The sequence below is a fragment of the Cydia pomonella genome, unplaced genomic scaffold, assembly GCF_033807575.1.
Source record: "Cydia pomonella isolate Wapato2018A unplaced genomic scaffold, ilCydPomo1 PGA_scaffold_30, whole genome shotgun sequence".
In the NCBI taxonomy this organism is placed as follows: Eukaryota; Metazoa; Arthropoda; class Insecta; order Lepidoptera; family Tortricidae; genus Cydia; species Cydia pomonella.
The window spans coordinates 409,146-428,630 of NW_026907865.1; the positions used below are offsets into that span (position 1 = coordinate 409,146).

General features: G+C 42.8%; 2 protein-coding genes across 2 annotated transcripts; both read right to left on the minus strand.

The window, feature by feature from the left end:
- Positions 1-1,835: 1,835 nt before the first annotated feature.
- Positions 1,836-11,691, minus strand: LOC133533971 (uncharacterized). The gene is made up of 2 exons (XM_061873060.1): positions 8,794-11,691; positions 1,836-3,291 (listed from the first exon to the last, which is right to left on the minus strand). Exons 1-2 carry the CDS (start codon positions 9,487-9,489, stop codon positions 2,980-2,982), a joined length of 1,008 nt encoding a protein of 335 aa, XP_061729044.1. The 5' UTR covers positions 9,490-11,691; the 3' UTR covers positions 1,836-2,979.
- Positions 11,692-14,003: 2,312 nt separating this feature from the next.
- Positions 14,004-18,350, minus strand: LOC133533976 (uncharacterized). Its single transcript, XM_061873066.1, has one exon. It carries the CDS (start codon positions 18,283-18,285, stop codon positions 17,017-17,019), a length of 1,269 nt encoding a protein of 422 aa, XP_061729050.1. The 5' UTR covers positions 18,286-18,350; the 3' UTR covers positions 14,004-17,016.
- Between the last annotated feature and the right edge of the window lie 1,135 nt (positions 18,351-19,485).

Below are 19,485 nucleotides of genomic sequence, written 5' to 3' on the forward strand. Positions count from 1 at the left end.
AGAGTTTTTGCTATTTCGTGACAAGGAAGGTACTGGTGGTGTTTACCAGTACCTACGTGTACCCACAGCTCTTCTAGCTCAGGTACTAGGCGGGCTATATAAAACATATTATTTTCTTTTACAGGGCCACAAAAAGCGAAAGTCCTACCCCTGTTCCATGCCTTCACAGGTTGTGATACTGTGTCCTATTTTAACGAGAAAGGAAAAAAAAGTGCAATAGATGCATGGAACGCATTTCCCAATGCCACAGAAGGGTTTCTGGCAGCATATGAACGGAGTACTAGCGAGGCGTTTACAGTAATCGAAAAGTTTGTCGTCATTTTATATGACAGGTAATAAGCACTTTTTAAAACTAGCAATACAATAAAATAGTCTAGTAACTAATTTTTTTGTTTTGTTTTAGAGCCAGTTACAACCGTAAACGAAGCCCGAAAGCACCTATTCTCGAAAAAAGACCGCCAATTGGAGAATATACCTCCGACGAAAGCTGCTCTATACCAGCATTTCCTGCGGGCAGTGTTCCAAGCAGTCCATGTATGGGGTCAGATGTCACCGAATCAAAATCTTCCCTATCCATCTAACTGGGGATGGAGAAAAGTCAGTGAAAGCTGGCAACCTACATGGACAGACTTGCCCGTAGCTGCAGATGCATGCCTGGAAATGATCCGGTGCAGATGCAAAAAGAGGTGCGGCGGCTCGAGGTGCCGGTGCTTTCAGCGGCAACTTAAGTGCACGGAGCTTTGCGATTGTGGGGGACAATGTAAATAATAAACATTTTTAAGTAAAATTCTATACTGTTTGTTTAATTTCTTTATAGATTTTGGGTCACTTGAAATCGTGCCCAGCTGAGCCATAAGTTTAAATATGCTTATACACACGATAAAAAATGTCTTCTATCAAATAATTATTAAAATTGAGCTATATACTATATATAGAGAGCGTCGGTGGCGTAATGCTTAAGACCGCTACCTCCTGTGCGGGAGGTCGTGGTTCGAATCCTGGCCGCATACCAATGTGTTTTCGAATCTCGATTTCATATGTACGTTTATTCGACGCTCTTACGGTGAAGGAAAACATCGTGAGGAAACCTGCACACGGCTGCGAGGAAACTCGAAGCTTGTGTGTGAAGTCGACCAACCCGCACTGGGCTCGCGTGATCGACTAAGGCCCGATCACCCTAATGCAGGGTAGGCTCGAGCCCCTCGGTGGGGACATATATATGAACTGATATGATGATATACTATATCTAATGAAAACTCCATCCTTATTAGTTACAGCTTACAGGACACTAGCAACCTATAAAACTCATTTTTGATGTTCATAATTGGCTAAGAATTTTTTACGACTCTGCCGCCCGGTGTTCTATATTTTTTTAAACAATTTTTTTCTTAAATATTTGCAATGTTACTTATATTTTTGGAATCTATATTAATGCGCCTTTTTAAATATATTTTTTTTAATCCGATATCGGTAATCATTAAACATTTATTGACCTTGAAAGATTTTTTTTACTCAAAAGATTTTAGATTTTGGGCCGTATTTCAATTTTTTTCTATGTAAAGGTGTTTTTTTTGTTTTAGAAAATGATTGACCATCTTTTATTTATCCGAAAATGATACCACACTTGCCCTAGTAGCTATAGTTTAGTAGTTATAACGACCAACAGTGCGCGCGGCGTAGGAAAACTTCACCCCCTCCCCCTCCCCCTAGAGGGGTGTCTCCCGCTGCCTCCCGGGCGTTTTCGACTCTGGTCCACCTTAGTAACAAGTGTGCCAAGTCTCATGCTTTAATGAAAAAAATATTGGTATTGTCCTATAACGACCCCACTAAAGTCTAAGATTCTGTTATTAACATTATGTACTGAGTTGAACTGGTCCAAATTGTGTTGATTAAGGGTATCAAAGAAAAATACTTGAGTTTCTCCGGCCAGCCCACGTGGTTCGATAAGGCCATCGGGGAGTAAATGCCAATCTATATTAGGTAAATTGAAATCTCCTAATATGACAAATATATCATTTGGAGCAGATATCATTATGTCATTTAGTTTGTTTGTAAAATTGTGCAATTGGGTATTAAAAGAGTTACCATTGTTTTCTGAGCATAAGTACAATGTACATATATTAATATTCAAACGATTGTTACGCGAACCTGTTAGTATTGTGACCCAGACATCTTCCGCCGAGGAGTGCCACTCAGGTCGCCCGTGAGTGGTGAACTCTTTCCGAACCGCCAACAGAACTCCGCCTCCGTACCGTTGGTTAGTGCGACTGTAGTCCCTATCTACTCGCCATACAAGGTATCGATCATCGAACAATTCACTATTACTAATCCCGTCGAATAGCCATGTCTCCGTTAATGATATGACGTCATAAGTGTTCAATTGAATATTTCTTTTAAATGAGTTAGTTTTAGTGCGCAATCCTCTAGTATTCTGGTAGTATATGTTTAAATTATGACCGGAAAATGAAGACTATAAGTAAAATAGATGTTATGTCGTACAGAATTAACTATCGCTAAATGCATGCGCAAATTAATAACAAATATACACTTCATAATACAAGTACAATACGCGTTATAAATAATATATTTCAACTGATTTGCTTCTTTCGGGAGTATAAGTAGGGTACACTTTAAATAAGTTTTAAAAATATTTAAGCCCGGTACTGAGAACGAATTGTAAATACAATTATGATTTACTGCAAGCGATTTAGCTCCCAAATTACACAGCAATATAAATATAATGAGCTCTAAGGTCATTTCAATAGGGTTCACAACAATACATCCAACAAAAGGGTTGGACCGAGACTGAATGAACCGGCGAGCGATAAGGAATTCAAGCGATAATGCACACAAAGACATACCCGTTACAGCTAGTGCTCCCCAACCGCAGGGCCGCTAAGTGAATACACATAAAACAGTAAACAAAAAAATGAGTGCCACTAAGTATTAATAATAGTATCGAGTGAACATTAGAGTAATTTATATTTTCAGAAGGTCTTGCTTCACTTTTATACGAAAGATTGGTGAAGTGTCCGTTTTTCGAGCTAGAATTTTGCAGTGTCTGGTCCAGATATACTTGCAGTTTTTTTCTTTTGCTAGTATTTTTGCCTCCCTCAGCAGCGCTTTATTGTGAAGAGTGAGATGGTCATTCACGTATATCTTCCCATCTCCATGGTATCCTATATCTTTAAGGGAGAGACTGCCATGCCTACGAGATGCAGCTATGTAGTTTTCTTTAGTGAATCGATTATTAAATGCCATGTGGGCGTAAGCCGAATGTTTTATGTATTTCTTAATGATTTTATGTTTATACTCTTTTATATACATTTAGCAATTTTATGTTTTTACAATTTTACAGTCAAATTAATTTTCCAAATTATTTATATCAGATCATTCTAATGTTGTATCCAATGAATTTATTAATTAGCCTAATTAAGTCAGATACTTAATTGCTATCTATAGTCATTTTAATTGTTAATTATTATATCACGCATTTTACCTTTTAACCTATTTACATAAACTGATTTAACTTATTACAATTAATTAATTTATATAAACGATGAACTATGTACAATTAAATCAAAGATCAAATGTTAATGTTACATATTTTGTATGTTGAAGCGGACAAACAAATCCCTTCTTATTAGTAGATAATTTTAACAGCGAGCGCGCGCAACGACTGCATAACTGGGCTCACGGCCGACCGGTTCTCAGCCGGCCGCCCCTGCGCCCGCGCAGTGCCCCGCGAGCCACGCTCGACAGTCCATCAGCCGCCTTGACGCGAAGTGCATGTCGCGCCGCGCAATTGCACTGCAATCGCGTTTCCGTGCATTTAGCTCGCGCTTTATAGTTTTTAAGTGCGTATCGCTTGCTATTTCTCCTTCTGTATACTACGCTTCGGATCTATCGCTTACGCATGTGTGTGCTCAAGATTAAAGCTGCAAAACTTATCTAGCTTGTTTGCTTTCTACACCCAGAGCTAGTACCTATCTCAAGTAAGTGAATAAAGTGGTGAAGTACTGCGTTACTACGCATCCCACATTGGTGACACCCTGTTAAACACCTCAAAATGGCAAGCGGTAGTGGCACTGAACCGGACAAAGAGGTACCGTTACAAAATGGCGCCGAGCAGTTAACGGCCGAATCATTTCGGGTTGGCGTCAAGGTGCCACCGTTTTATCCTGACAAACCTGCGCTATGGTTTGCGCAGCTGGAAGGGCAATTTCGTTTATCTCGAGTAACGACCGACGAGACAAAATTTTATTATGCCATGGCGCAGCTTGAACCTCAATATGCGGCGGAGGTCGAAGATATCATTACATCGCCGCCGGAGGAGGACAAATATGGAAAGCTGAAGACTGAGCTGATTAAGCGGCTTTCTGCGTCGCGCGAGAGGAAGGTTCAGCAGGTCCTGAATCTTGAAGAGCTTGGAGACAGGAAACCTTCACAGTTTCTTCGACACCTTCAGCACCTGGCAGGACCTGGACTTCCTGAGGACTTCCTACGTTCCATCTGGGTCAACCGGCTACCACAACGGACGCAGGATATTGTTGCGTCGCAACTAAAATCATCCCTGGAGGACTTGGCGGAGCTCGCCGATCGCCTTCATGACGTTGTCGCGCCCGCCCCGCAGGTGGCAGCAGCAGCGCTACCCTCCACGTCGTCGGAACCCCTGATGCTGCAGATTGCGGAACTGAGCAGGCGGATGCAGGCGCTGGATGCTAAGGTCGGTCGAATGTCCCGGCCCAGAGGAAGGTCATCGAGTCACACCAGGCAGCGTTCAGCGTCCAAGAGGTCCAACTCCAACTACCGGAAGTTCCCTACCTGCTGGTACCATCACAAGTTTGGGGAGCAGGCTAAGAGATGCATCAAGCCTTGTGATTACCAGTCGGGAAATGCATCGGGCAGTCGGTGATGGCGGCGAGCGGCTGCCCTAGCAAAGGTCGCTTATTCATCGTGGACTCTAGGTCAAAGATCACATTCCTCGTGGACACAGGTAGTGATTTGTGTGTTTTTCCGCGTAATTTATTAAAAGATCGCAGACAGCCGACGAACTACAATTTGTGCGCCGCTAACGGCACAGTGATAAACACGTACGGTTACGTGCATCTAGTGCTTAGTATAGGTTTGCGCCGTGACTTTGTCTGGCGATTTGTTGTTGCGGATGTAACAAGGGCGATAATAGGTGTTGACTTTTTAATTCATTACAATCTTATTGTCAATTGCAGGGAACATCGACTCATGGATGGCAATACACTACTTTCGACCGCGGGTTTGCCTGCCCGGCTGTCTGACGACATTGCCTCAATCAAAGTTGTAACTGGTGAGTCTGTTTACCACACTATACTACGTGAATTTCCCGACATCACACGCCCATCTGGCATACACCGCATAATTAAACACAGTACACTACACCACATCCGGACTACACCTGGACCCCCAGTTTTCAGTGCACCTCGTAGGTTGGCTCCTGACAAACTGAAAATCGCCAAGGAGGAGTTCTCTTCTATGCTCGCTAGTGGCATAGCCAGACCCTCCGAGTCCCCTTGGGCTTCTCCACTACACTTGGCCCCTAAAAAGGACAATGGTTGGAGACCCTGCGGCGATTATAGGATGCTGAATGCGCGAACAGTACCTGATAGGTATCCTATTCGCCATATCCAGGATTTTACACAAAGCATCACAGGCTGCCGCGTGTTTTCAACCATTGACCTTGTTAAGGCCTATAACCAGATTCCCGTCAACCCTGAAGACATCCCGAAGACCGCCATAACAACGCCGTTCGGTCTTTTCGAATTTCCGTTCATGACGTTCGGGCTTCGAAATGCCGGGCAGACGTTCCAGCGCTTCGTTGATGAGATGTTGCGGGGACTTGACTTTTGTTACAGCTATCTGGACGACTTCTTAGTCTTCTCGAAGGATGAGAAGACCCATGAAGCCCATCTTCGTCAGCTGTTCACCCGGTTGCAGGAGTATGGCATGGTCATTAACACTGCCAAGTGCGTCTTCGGTGCTGCAGAGGTAACATTCTTAGGGTACCGTATCTCTGCTGAGGGCACCAAGCCCCTCCCTGCCAAGGTCGACGCAATCAAGGACTTTCCTGCACCCAAGAACGTGCGAGAGCTTAGGCGTTTTCTGGGTATGTTGAACTTTTATCGCAGGTTCGTACCCAGTGCTGCTCAGAGTCAGGCTCCTCTGAACGCTCTTTTAGCGGGTTCGGTAAAGGCTTCGCACCCGGTTCACTTTACATCAGCAGAGCACGAGGCGTTCGATCGCTGTAAGCAGGACTTGAGCCAGGCTGCTCTTTTGGCTCATCCAGATGCACAGGCGAAGCTCTGCATAGTTACAGATGCATCAGATGTGGCTATGGGCGCGGTTTTACAACAGTTCAACGAGGAGAAGGGCTGGGAGCCGCTAGCATTCTTCTCGCGTAAGCTGAGTCCTGCCCAGCAGAAATACTCGCCGTACGATCGCGAACTCCTTGCGATTTATGAGGCGATCAAGTATTTCCGGCACATGGTCGAGGCCCGCGACTTCACCATCTACACAGACCATAAGCCGTTATGTTTTGCGTTCCATTCTCGTAAGGAGAATTGCTCGCCCAGGCAATTCCGTCACCTGGACTTCATATCGCAGTTCAGCACAGACATCAGGCACATCTCAGGTAAGGACAATGTCGTGGCTGACACTCTCTCTAGGGTCGAGGAGATCACGCCACCGGTAGACGTGAACAGGCTGGCTGCAGCCCAAGGCAACGACCCGGAGTTGGAGCAGCTGCTGAGCGGTGATAACTCGTTACGCCTCGCTAAAGTCCAAGTACCTGGGACAGGTGCTGAGCTGTACTGCGATGAAAGTGGGAGTCCCTCAACTGCTAGACCGTACGTTCCAGCAGAATTAAGGCGTCAGGTCTTCGAAAGCCTCCATTCGTTTAGCCATCCAGGTGCGAATGCATCTGCGAAGCTCGTGGCTGACAGGTATGTTTGGCCTGGGGTCAGGAGAGATTGTCGAGAATGGACTCGGAACTGTTTGGCTTGCCAGCGTTCGAAGGTCACTCGACACGTCTCCACGCCACTGTCATCATTTGACGTTCCCAAAGGCAGGTTTCTGAACATTCATATCGACCTGATCGGACCGCTTCCACTTTGTCAGGGTTTCAAGTACTGCCTCACCGCCATTGACCGATTTACGCGGTGGCCTGAAGCAATCCCAATACAGGACATGACCGCCGATACCGTTGCACATGCTCTGCTGCATGGCTGGATAGCTCGCTTCGGATGCCCGGTGGATATTGTGACTGACAGAGGTCGACAATTCGAGTCTGCACTTTTTAAGAAGCTGTCCGAGCTGGCAGGGTTTGTACATAAGCGTACCACTGCTTACCACGCTAAGTGTAATGGTATGGTGGAACGGTTCCATCGCCAGCTCAAGGCCGCCATTACGTGTCACGCCGGCACCACCTGGGTTGAATCACTCCCACTGGTGTTATTAGGCGTAAGGAACGCCTTCAAGGAAGACCTCCAAGCCTCTTCTGCGGAGCTCGTCTACGGACAGCCCTTACGTATGCCTGGTGAATTTTTCAACCCAGGGGCTGACCCATTTCCTGATGTGACGGACTACTTGTCTCGGCTTCGCACGTTTACGAAGAACTTGCACCCGACACCAGCTTCCCGTCACGTAAGTCAGCGTCGTACATTCATTTTCAACGACCTAGCAACGTCTTCGCATGTATTTCTGAGAGACGATACTCTTTGCAAGTCGTTGAAGCCAGCTTACACGGGTCCCTATAAGGTCCTTCAGAGAGGTCCAAAAGTGTTCACTCTACTCATTAATGGTAAGTCTGTGACAGTATCTGTAGACCGGATAAAGCCAGCCTACATACTTCACGACACACATACCAATCATACAACACATAAAACACAAACACATAACAACTCCCACAATACAACCACCACTGGTTCAACTTTGAATGGGGAAAATGTCGTCAAACGTACACGTTCAGGACGTGTAGTTCATTTTCCTGACTATTATCGCCCTTAGCCGGTCTCTGGAGGGGGGTGATGTGGGCGTAAGCCGAATGTTTTATGTATTTCTTAATGATTTTATGTTTATACTCTTTTATATACATTTAGCAATTTTATGTTTTTACAATTTTACAGTCAAATTAATTTTCCAAATTATTTATATCAGATCATTCTAATGTTGTATCCAATGAATTTATTAATTAGCCTAATTAAGTCAGATACTTAATTGCTATCTATAGTCATTTTAATTGTTAATTATTATATCACGCATTTTACCTTTTAACCTATTTACATAAACTGATTTAACTTATTACAATTAATTAATTTATATAAACGATGAACTATGTACAATTAAATCAAAGATCAAATGTTAATGTTACATATTTTGTATGTTGAAGCGGACAAACAAATCCCTTCTTATTAGTAGATAATTTTAACAGCGAGCGCGCGCAACGACTGCATAACTGGGCTCACGGCCGACCGGTTCTCAGCCGGCCGCCCCTGCGCCCGCGCAGTGCCCCGCGAGCCACGCTCGACAGTCCATCAGCCGCCTTGACGCGAAGTGCATGTCGCTGCGCCGCGCAATTGCACTGCAATCGCGTTTCCGTGCATTTAGCTCGCGCTTTATAGTTTTTAAGTGCCTATCGCTTGCTATTTCTCCTTCTGTATACTACGCTTCGGATCTATCGCTTACGCATGTGTGTGCTCAAGATTAAAGCTGCAAAACTTATCTAGCTTGTTTGCTTTCTACACCCAGAGCTAGTACCTATCTCAAGTAAGTGAATAAAGTGGTGAAGTACTGCGTTACTACGCATCCCACAGCCATAATAATATTTTTAACTGTCTTCTCGTGAAGATTTGGGACGCGAGCAATGTAATTAATATCTTCTCGTCGAACTTGACATCCTATCACTTGAGAAACCTGAGACACAAGCTCGTAGAGATTTTCGGAGCTCTTCATCGGTATGCCTTTTATTTCTACATTATTTGCACGGGCCCACTGCTCTTTCTCCTGCATGTCTTCATTCATCTTTGAGACCTCATCTTGCATTTTTTTTAAGTTGTTAATTTCATGTTCCAAGGTTTTTACCCTATCGTCAAGGCGTTCAAGGGAGTTTGAGACTTTACCAACTGAACTGTGTGCTAACTCCACAGAATCCTTTAAGTGTGAAATGTCAGCCTTGATGGTCTTCACGTCCTCGACAAGAGAGGCAAGGGGCTCCAGTTGCCGTTTGATGGTATTTAATGTATCTTTCATTTCGTCGAGCTGTGCCACCAGTTGCGGGTCATTGTTACTGGAGGATGGATTATTCACACAATCAGAGCAGCGCCAAGAACCCCTCCGCGCACCGAGTTTCCTGAAATAGGTCTCTGAGATACCGGAACACGGAAAGTCAAATTGACGCTTGCACAAGGCACAGGTTGGTCCGTCCGAGGTACTGTTGTCACACCGCGCGCACAAAAACATGTTGATTTAATTAAAGCGACCCCTGCGTGGACAGATTGGACAGCCCTGACGTAAAATAGGAGACGTGCGTACTGTAAGCGATCTATCTACCGACCGATCATGGGAAACATGTATGCACATTATGGCTTAATGAAAACTTTTTACAATAAAAGGAAACCGACTTCAAAAAGGATATAATCAAATATTCCGTACTGACCGCCACCGACCGACACCACTTCTAATCAAACATATCAGTTGGTATATTGCATGTTGTATATTATTTGCAGTTGGTTGCATTAGGATGCAAGATAATATTTTATTTTATCCTTTTTGAAGTCGGTTTTCTTGTTTTGTAAAAAGTTTTCATTAAGCCATAATGTGCATCAGGCGCGGATACAAGGGGGGGGCCATAGGGGCAATGGCCCCCCCCTAAAACCCTGGCTCTCACATTACTAAATTGAGTAAATTTTATTTTTTACCAAAAATATATGATTTTCTCAAAATGGCCCCCCCCTAAGCCAAATCTTGTATCCGCGCCTGATGTGCATGCATGTTTCCCACAGCGTTTCCCATGATATCCGTTTAGTGTACCTAATAAAGTAAAAAAAAAAAACTTAACACACACATTTTACCACTTTGGAAGTGTCTCTCGCGCAAACTGTTCAGTTTAGAAAAAAATTATATTAGAAACCTCAATATCATTTTTGAAGACCTATCCATAAATACCCCACACGTATGGGTTTGATGAAAAAAAATTGAGTTTCAGTTCTAAATATGGGGAACCCCCAAAAAAAAATTTTTTTTTATTTTTGTGTGAAAATCTTAATGCGGTTCACAAAATACATCTAATTACCAAGTTTCAACAGTATACTTTTTATAGTTTCGGAAGAAAGTCGCTGTGACACGGACGGACAGACAGACAGACATGACGAATCCATAAGGGTTCCGTTTTTTGCTTATTTTATGTCTTTCCCATCGCGGGATAATAGGGATCCAGACAATTGGGAGGCGTGCGTGGAGCTGAAGCCAACACGTAGAGTCCCTTTTGACACTTATGAAATGTAAGGGTTACACCGAGCGGGTGTTGCCCTTGCCCATGTCATCTTAAAATGCACGCAGAGGCAACACCAGCCAGGGTGTAAGGACTATTGAGAGTTCATGAGATCTAAAATGAGCTAGACTAATCGGCTAAATTCTGGGCTATGGGATATCCCATTCCCATTTTATATATGTGACAGTCAGACAGAAAAGGATTAAATATAAATGGGACATTTCTCAGTAATCTCCGCTTTGCTGATGACATAATACTATTTTCTGAAACAGCATCGCAATTACAAAGAATGATTAATGACCTTAATGAGGCAAGCAGTAAGATCGGCTTATAATTAAATATTACCAAGACCAAAGTACTAACGAACCACCATAAAATACCAATAAGTGTTAACAACAACACACTAGAATACGTTCAAAGCTATGTTTACTTAGGCCAACAGGTGTCATTCTCTGCGACAAGAATCGAAGAGGAGGTCAAAAGAAGGGTTAACATAACATGGAATAAATTTTGGAGCAATAAAGAAACCCTAAAATCAAAGCTCCCTATGAAGCTCAAGAAAAAAGTTATCGATTCTTGTTTACTACCTTGTCTGACGTACGGCTGCCAAAGGTGGATCTATAATAAAAAAATTAAAAATAAAATACAAGTAAGTCAGAGAGCAATGGAACGGAGTGTACTAAATATAAGATTAAAACACAGAAAAAGAAACACTGAAATAAGAAAAACCACTAAAATAATAGATACTTTGGAACACTCTCAAAAACTAAAATGGAAATGGGCCGGTCATATAGCACGCATGGACAAACAAAAATGGACAAAGCGAATAACTACTTGGCAAGGACCAGCAAATAAAAAGAAAAGAGGTAAACCGAGGGAAAAATGGATCGACGATATTATAAGAAAAGCCGGCGAAGACTGGATCACACAAGCACAGGATAGACAGGCGTGGAGCAAAATGGAGGAGGCCTTTACCCGTTGAGGGGTCCATATTGAAAAAAAAAAAACAGTAAATAATTTTAATAATTCAATTTAGTAATTTCGAATTTTTGATCATATCTGCTTCGACATAATTATTATAGTGATAGAAAAAAAATAATTTATATAATACATATATGTAGTTAATGAAACTTGATTTCTGCATGGAACTGATTTTTTTTTTAATTAATTAATCATAATTAGACTATATTTTATTTATATAATCAATGTTGAAATCTTAATAATTAATGCATGTTGAATATGTACTTAGATTAGTTATTCATTATGGAAATAAAAGGCTTATTATTATTATTATTATTTGTATCTCCGTTACAAACTCTCGGGTTTTTAAGCCCGGTCATTTATAAGGCGTGCGTGGGGATATAGATCCAACACGTAGAGCCCGTTTGGAGAGCTTTGATGTCATGTAGAACGCCTGCTGGAACCCATTCATGTGTACATAAATAGATACCCATAAACCGGTTTCACCAGGCATTGGAGGCTATTGCAGAAAAATAGAAAGAGTCCTGGTCTATGGTTTGAATTTGGGTGGAAAATAAGACTGGGCTATTGCTAAGAGTTCCGGACACCTGCCATAACATTGTGATATACAGTGTTATCAAGGCAGGCGGTGACTCGCCACTCGCTAGATGGGCACCTGATGCGCCATCGTAAAGACGGCCAGGCGCAACACCGGCGTGAGCGGCAGTTACTCGCGGCGTTATGCCCTTTAACACTTCCACCCCTGGAGCGTATAGCTCTAACGTCTCCCCTCTGGACGGCCAATTAAGGCAAGCCAGAGCAGAGAGTCCTACGGGTCCCCTTGGGGTTCCACTCCGACCGACGAAGACACGCCGGAGACGGAGACCCTGACCGACTCTCTGGAGCACTCGGGTCCGTGGGGTCGTTACTCCCCAACAGCTCGCCACAAGCTGCCCTGCGGGCTTATTATTATTATTTGTATGTCTCTTACAAATTCTCGGGACCATGTGGTCCCGGGCATTTTGAAGGCGTGCGTGGGGCCGAAGCCAACACGTAGAGGCCCCTTGTAATAAGACAATTTACTCTAAAAGTAATTTGACACCAACCGACGATTATCCCTGTTCACACTATAGCAGTGCACCCAAGGACAAGCCCCGGTTAGTGTAGGACTATTGTAAAAAAAGGGTACCAAAATAAACCGGGCTATTGGGTTGAGTTGCAAGTGAACTGGTAACCGGGACTATGGAGAATACTATGGCACCTGCCCTGATCATATGTTTTTAAAAACACGACAAAATGGGCAGGTGGTGACTTGCCAACTCACAATATGGGTCCCCCAAAACGGCCGCTCGCACGGAGCGACAAGGGGACAACATTGCGTGAGCGGCTCAGGGTGTGGAGAGGTGTGCGCCGCTTTCTACCCAGTGGCTGTAAGCAGCCACTGTGCCAACTCGCGTCTTATGCAAATTTCACTTCCACCCTGCGAGCATATAGCTCTGACACCCCACTCTGGACGGCCGGTAAAGGCAAGCCAGAGGTGAGAGTCCTGCGGCCCCTGCTCAGTGTTCACTCCAGCCGGCCAATCAAGGCAAGCCGGAGAGAGGGGCCTGACCGACTCTCGGGGGTATGGGATTATTATTATTATTATTATATGTGACAGTCCATATCAAAAGGGACCTTAAGGCGGTCGGCGCTTACGCCATTATTAGCGGCGCGCCAATACTAATGCAGAGGGCCTACCGCGAACCACGTTCGACGTGTTTCCTCTTTGTCGCTCTCGTAAATTCGTACGTAAGTGTGACAGGGAGGCAACACGTCGAACGTGGTTCGCGGTAGGCCCTCAGTACTATGCAGCAACGCGACGTAAGCGCCGACCGCGTTAAGGTGCCTTTTGATGTGGACCGTCACATATTTGAACAATTTTGATTTTGGGTGACAGCGTGACACCCACAATCTCCGCACCGGGTGCCACTCATGCTAGCTACGCCACTGGGTTCGACTGTGTGTTTTTATGTACCTACAGAAAATTATTATATTCATTGCCGCCGTGTAAGGCAATCCAACGTACGTACGTACTCGAACATTAAGTATATATATCACTACCAGGGATGTACATGTAAATACAAAATACAAGATACTAGATAGTCAAGTATCTAAGATATCAGATATGGAAGGTGGAGGTAAAGAATGGAATCTCCATGTATCAAAAAGTGTCATAAAAAAACCTTAAATAGGTGGCGCTACAATACCTAGAATACTTGAAAAAAAAAACAAATTATAGACAGCGCGCTTCACTGCGTCAATAACGCCTAGGTTCTTAGCTACTCTGGAGAGATTTGGAACAATTATTTATAGCTGACAGCTGGACACTTTTGCAACAGCTCTATATTCTGTTTTTTATTCCGTAGACTAAAATGACATTTCATGTGGTACTGACTTTCATGTCATGTCTTACATATGAAACGTCATTTTAGTCTACGGAATAAAAAAACAAACCTTACCATAAGAGATTTCCCTCCTTTTAATTCCACACTCCATATACAAGACATTGACGTATTCAATTCAATTCAATTCAATTCAATACATTTATTTCAGGTCAAATAGGCCCATATATTTTGTTAGTAATTACATTATACTATATTAAATTACACATTTACATTAATTAGTCTTCCTACAACTAAGGTTAGTAAACACATGACATAACATACTATTTCTACATACAGTATATTGGCTTGCCTGTCAGTACATGTATCATATGGCAATGATTCATGTACTGACAGTCAAACCTTGACGCAAATACCCTCAGGATGATGTTAGAGCTGTCCCGCACCCTACGCGACAGGGATGTGCACCGCTTCCGCATTGTGGTGTAGAAACAGTCTACCCTAGCTTCAGCAAACATCCCCGATGCGCTGCAGTAGCGAGGCAGCCCCATCATCATCCTGAAGGCATTGTTGTACTGTACACGGAGAGCGTTGTACCGTTTCTGGGTATACGAGATCCACAGGCTGCTCGTGTAAAAAATTGTGCAAAAGGCTCTAAATAGAGTTACCTTAACTTCGGCAGAGCAACGAGCAAACCTGCGGGCCACCATATTTGCCCTAACAGACAACGCCCTCCGTTCTCGCTCTATATCGGCATCATCTTTCAAGTCAGAGGTTACCACATGGCCAAGATACTTAAAAGATTCTACCCTATCCAAAGGAGTACCATATAAGCGAATAGGCGGCACAGGTGGCAGGTGCTTACCTCTGACTTGAAAGACCATGCATTCGCTCTTTTTTACATTATATATTAGGCCATGGCTGCTAGCAAATTGCTCACAGATGCCAAGCAGCTGCCCAAGGCCACACGGAGAGGCACTCAACAGCACCATGTCGTCAGCGTAGCTTAAGTTGTTGAGACATACGTCATCAATGTGGCAGCCGACATGAGTGCTGCTGAGCTCCTCTATTAATGCATTTATATACAGGTTGAAGAGCTTGGGTGAGGAGACACCCCCTTGCCTCACCCCGCACTCCAACCTGTATGGATCCGAATATGCGTTTGACCATCTCACCACGTTGACCTGGTTAACATACCAGAACTTAAAAAGGTGGTAAAGTTCAGTAGGCATATCGATCTTTTTTAGTTTCTGCCATAATATATCATAATTAACCAGGTCGAACGCTTTAGAGAGGTCAAGAAAACACGCATACACAGCCGTGTTTCGATCCGTATAATACCTGACAGTCTGCTTTAGGCACAAGATAGCTGTTTCGGTTGATAGGCCCGGTCTGAAACCGAATTGGTTGTGATGTAGATTTAGGTATTTGTCAAGCTGAGTGCTGAGCAGACTGTCAAGTACTTTAGCGATCACAGTTGCCAATGAAATCGGCCTATAGTTGTTTCTATCACTAATATCGCCATTTTTGTTTTTAACTATTGGCACAACTACAGTTTTCATGAGAGCATCCGGCAAGTGAGAATGACTTATGCAAAGGTTAAATAATAAGGCCAGTACTCTAGGTAGGTGAGAGCCAGCATACTTAAGGTGCTCTATGCTAAGGCCGTCGTGTCCAGGTGATTTTCCCCGAGCCATTGATTTAATTACTGCATGAATGTCTTTCGCATTAAATCGAGCTATAATTTCCTGCCCACGCGGCCATTCATCACCATTTGACGGCATTGCCACCAAAGGTGACGGTACAGTGAAACGAGATTTAAATATGCTGGCTATACTGTTATGATCGCTAATGCCATTAATACTTGCCGGAAGGCCAGGTTTGCCATTAAGCCTCTTAGTTGATTTCCAAAAGCGACGAAAATCCTGATTTCCATGATGACTTGCCAAGATGTCCATTTTTATTTGTTCGCTATGGTTTTGACACCACTTCAAACGCTGTTTAAAAACATTCCGACTACTTTGCATGTCATCATAAACACGTCCGGCTTTAGGTTTTCCATACCAAACCCAAGACTTAAATTTATCCCTAGCCTCCAAATGCGCCGCACGGACATATTTGTTCCATCCAATTACTACTGGTTTCTTTTTAAGGGCGCGTTTTAAAGAATAACAACTAGCGGCGGCATCACTCAAAACCTCTATTATATTAACATATAGTGCATCTATAAGTTTTTTGTGGCCGTTGTCATCACAACAACGGTCACAGCAAGATTTAAAGTCATTTGAAAAATCAATTTGGCCAAGCCGCTCATGACAGATTTTGTTATACGAATCTACTTGTTCGGGTTTTCTTTCCCCCCAAATAATCTTGTTAGTCACAGGCTTTATTTCGTGTAATAATTCGTATCCAATATTACCAACGTTACATTTAACACACAGAGGATAATGGTCCGACCATAGTACATCATATTTAAAGCTAACATTTACAATTGTTTTCGTGGCAGATTCCGTTGTCAAAATGTGGTCTAGCCAACGCCTAGACCCGTTAGCCTCGCTGATAAAACTGTAGGTATTTGATGTCAGTCCTAACGTATCTATGTCAGCACATTTCCACTTTTGTTCGGAACAAAAATTTGTCATTTCGTTATAAAATAATTCGTCCGGATGAGCGTTAAAGTCTCCTAGTATGTATGCCAAACGGACATCCTCATTAATAATAGTAGCACTCACCAGACTAAGGCAATCCGTAAATTCCACTAAGTTCACCATTTTATCCGTAGGCATGTAAACACTGAACACAAGTAACGATTCTAGAGGGAGGTTAATTTTTATGGCACTTACGCGCGCATTATCACACTGCGCAATAGAGACGTTGGAGAACACACTCTTATTCCACAACAGCGCGACTCCGCCATAAGGTCTTCCATGAAGCATGCCAACTGTGGTGTCCATCGCTGAGGTTCCGGTATATCCAAACCTTGTGTCTATTTCAGCTAAGTAATGTATATCGTCAGGCCGCAACCAGGTTTCTTGCAAGGCTATGACATCAGAAGACTGACATAATTGCCGTATAGCCTCCACTGACCGCTTTATGTTCTTACAATTAAAGCTTACGAACTGTACCAATTCATTGGCACTATAGGATTGTTGGTTATTTGTTTTCTCCATTACGAATGTTATTATGTGTGCCGTCAACAGATAATTTTCTGTTCGTCGAGCCTTGTCTAAAATGCACAAATCTCTTAAATACTATGCCTTGCGGCCATATTTTAGCATCCAGGAAAAGTGACTCTTTGCTTTCCGATATGAAAAACTTGAATGCATTATGGGAGTTTTTTCTAATATTTAGTTTTTCTAGCATTATGTTTTCCTGTGTTTTGTCCTTGACATAGTTTATAATATCGGATTCAAGGCATTCTTTGTTTACATTTGAGATAAAAATTGGTACTTTCCTCTCGGCCGCCCTAAACTTAGCATTATTCTCCGCATCGCGGGCTAAGCCTCGTTTTCCCGCATAGCGGTAATTCGGTTTATTACGCTTATAGGTCTTTGTAATCCATTCACCGTTTTCGCTATTATTGTCGTGGTCGCGCGGGTAATCGCTGTTGTCTGTCACCGCGCGGCGGGTATTCCCACATTCATTGTCCGCTTGCGTACACGGCTTAGCAATCTCCGTCAGAGGAGGATGACTCACCTCAACGGATGATAACGGATTCAATATTGCGATTTCGTTGTTATTGGAACACTTTACTTGAATATTTTTGAGTGGCGATTGTTCCTTCGGAGATGGCTGTCTATTGTTTATATTATCATTATTTAGCGGTATAGTAGGAGATACATGTGATGTGGAAGAGTTCTCTTTTTCTGAGTTCGTGGAACAATGCGATAGCCCAATTGGGCCACTATCATACACCCACGCTCCCCGTCTGGCATTAACCTTGCTAAACGGAGATAGTGGTATTGACGCACATTTCATGTTATTTAAGTCGAAACGTAGTTCCTCAAGTTGAGTTATTGTTGCATAAGAAGATTTTACTAACGCAATATCATTTTGTATCTTGGCGAGATCTTTTAACAGTTTTGTACAATCTAAATGATCTACCGTTATTGGAGGTAAGCTCTCGAGTTTACGCGCAACGAACACGGGCACTTTATCGATTTCGACAGATCGTAGTAATGCCACGATATCCTCCAAGTCTCGAACCTCCTTGCCACTGTTTTTTCGCGATATTTTGCGTTGATTGGTCGACACAGAATCAAACAATAAACATTTTGATTTTTTGATTTCTTCGCTGGAAAACGACGTTCTACAAAGGCGCACTAAGGTGTCGTCATCTATCACCGATAGTTTATTCTGTATGTAGCACAACAGTTCATCAATAACGATATTACACGCGTTACATTTAAGCACACTCGTCATTTTAACGATTTTCGTCTCGGCGAGATAGCCGTCAGCGCACAACCGGTACCGATCGCTGCGCGCGCAACACTTGAAAGAAGAGGACGCCCAATATTAAAAGAAGAGGACGCCCAATGCCCAATGCCAATGCCAAAGAAATGTGTCAAAATATATAGAGCTGTTTGACATTATGCAATGCGCTCTGGTAGATGCTCAGAGACATGTCAGTCGCTTCGCTTTCCTATTTCTATGTAGATGCTAATAACGCTTCTTTATAATTTTAGTCAAGAGAAGTAACGTATTTCATACAAAAGTAAACTTAATGAAATACAGTTTAAGTGTCAAATTTTCAAACGGACATTTTAAAACATTGAATACTTTATGGTTAAATGACGTTTTCGTAAGTTGATCATTGTATAAACGTCAAAATGAATAGCGAGTGAATGGGAATCGGGTTGATGGAGCCGCCGCTACTGCAAAATACATTTGTCTAAGTTATGATGACTGGATATATTTTCATGTTTCTAAATTAACTTCGGTGCTTTTAGTGTCCTTGTTGCTACCGAACTTTTATTAAGTACTGAGTTATTACATGGTCTTTTTAAATACCTGTTATTTAAAATTTCTTCATATTATTAAACGGCAAAATAACATGCTCAAAGATCTTTTGAAGGGCCGGCAGCCGCAGGTGTTTAGAAAAACCATAAAACATCAAAGTGTTTGCCAAAACACGGTGTCTTTATTTTGTTTACTTTAGGAGTTCCTTCGGGCTCCACCATCAGACCAGCTTCATAGCACCATAATATTGCACAGTCACCAAGTCCACCAGATACTACCAAATACCAGGCCAAATCGAACGTCAGGAAGTGGTAGTAAATCGACTCGCAAGATTGACCTAACGACAACTTCAAACTTCATTCTAATTCTAAATAACATGTTATTCCACTAAAACCTTATTTAGAATAACTCCATTCATAGAATATTCCGTTCCGTCTTTTATTCTTCATTTAAAATAAAAATTGCATGATTTATTCCAGTTCATGTAATTTTAAAATAATAAGGAATGGATTTATTCTTATTCCATTGTGTTGGAATAAGAATAAAATTTCTGTTTTTATTCTTATTCTTATTCGAATTGATTTTTGCCCAACACTGCTCGCAACATGGTTTTTGCATCCGACTTAATGATTAAAGCTCGCCGTGACTTGAGGGACGATTGCC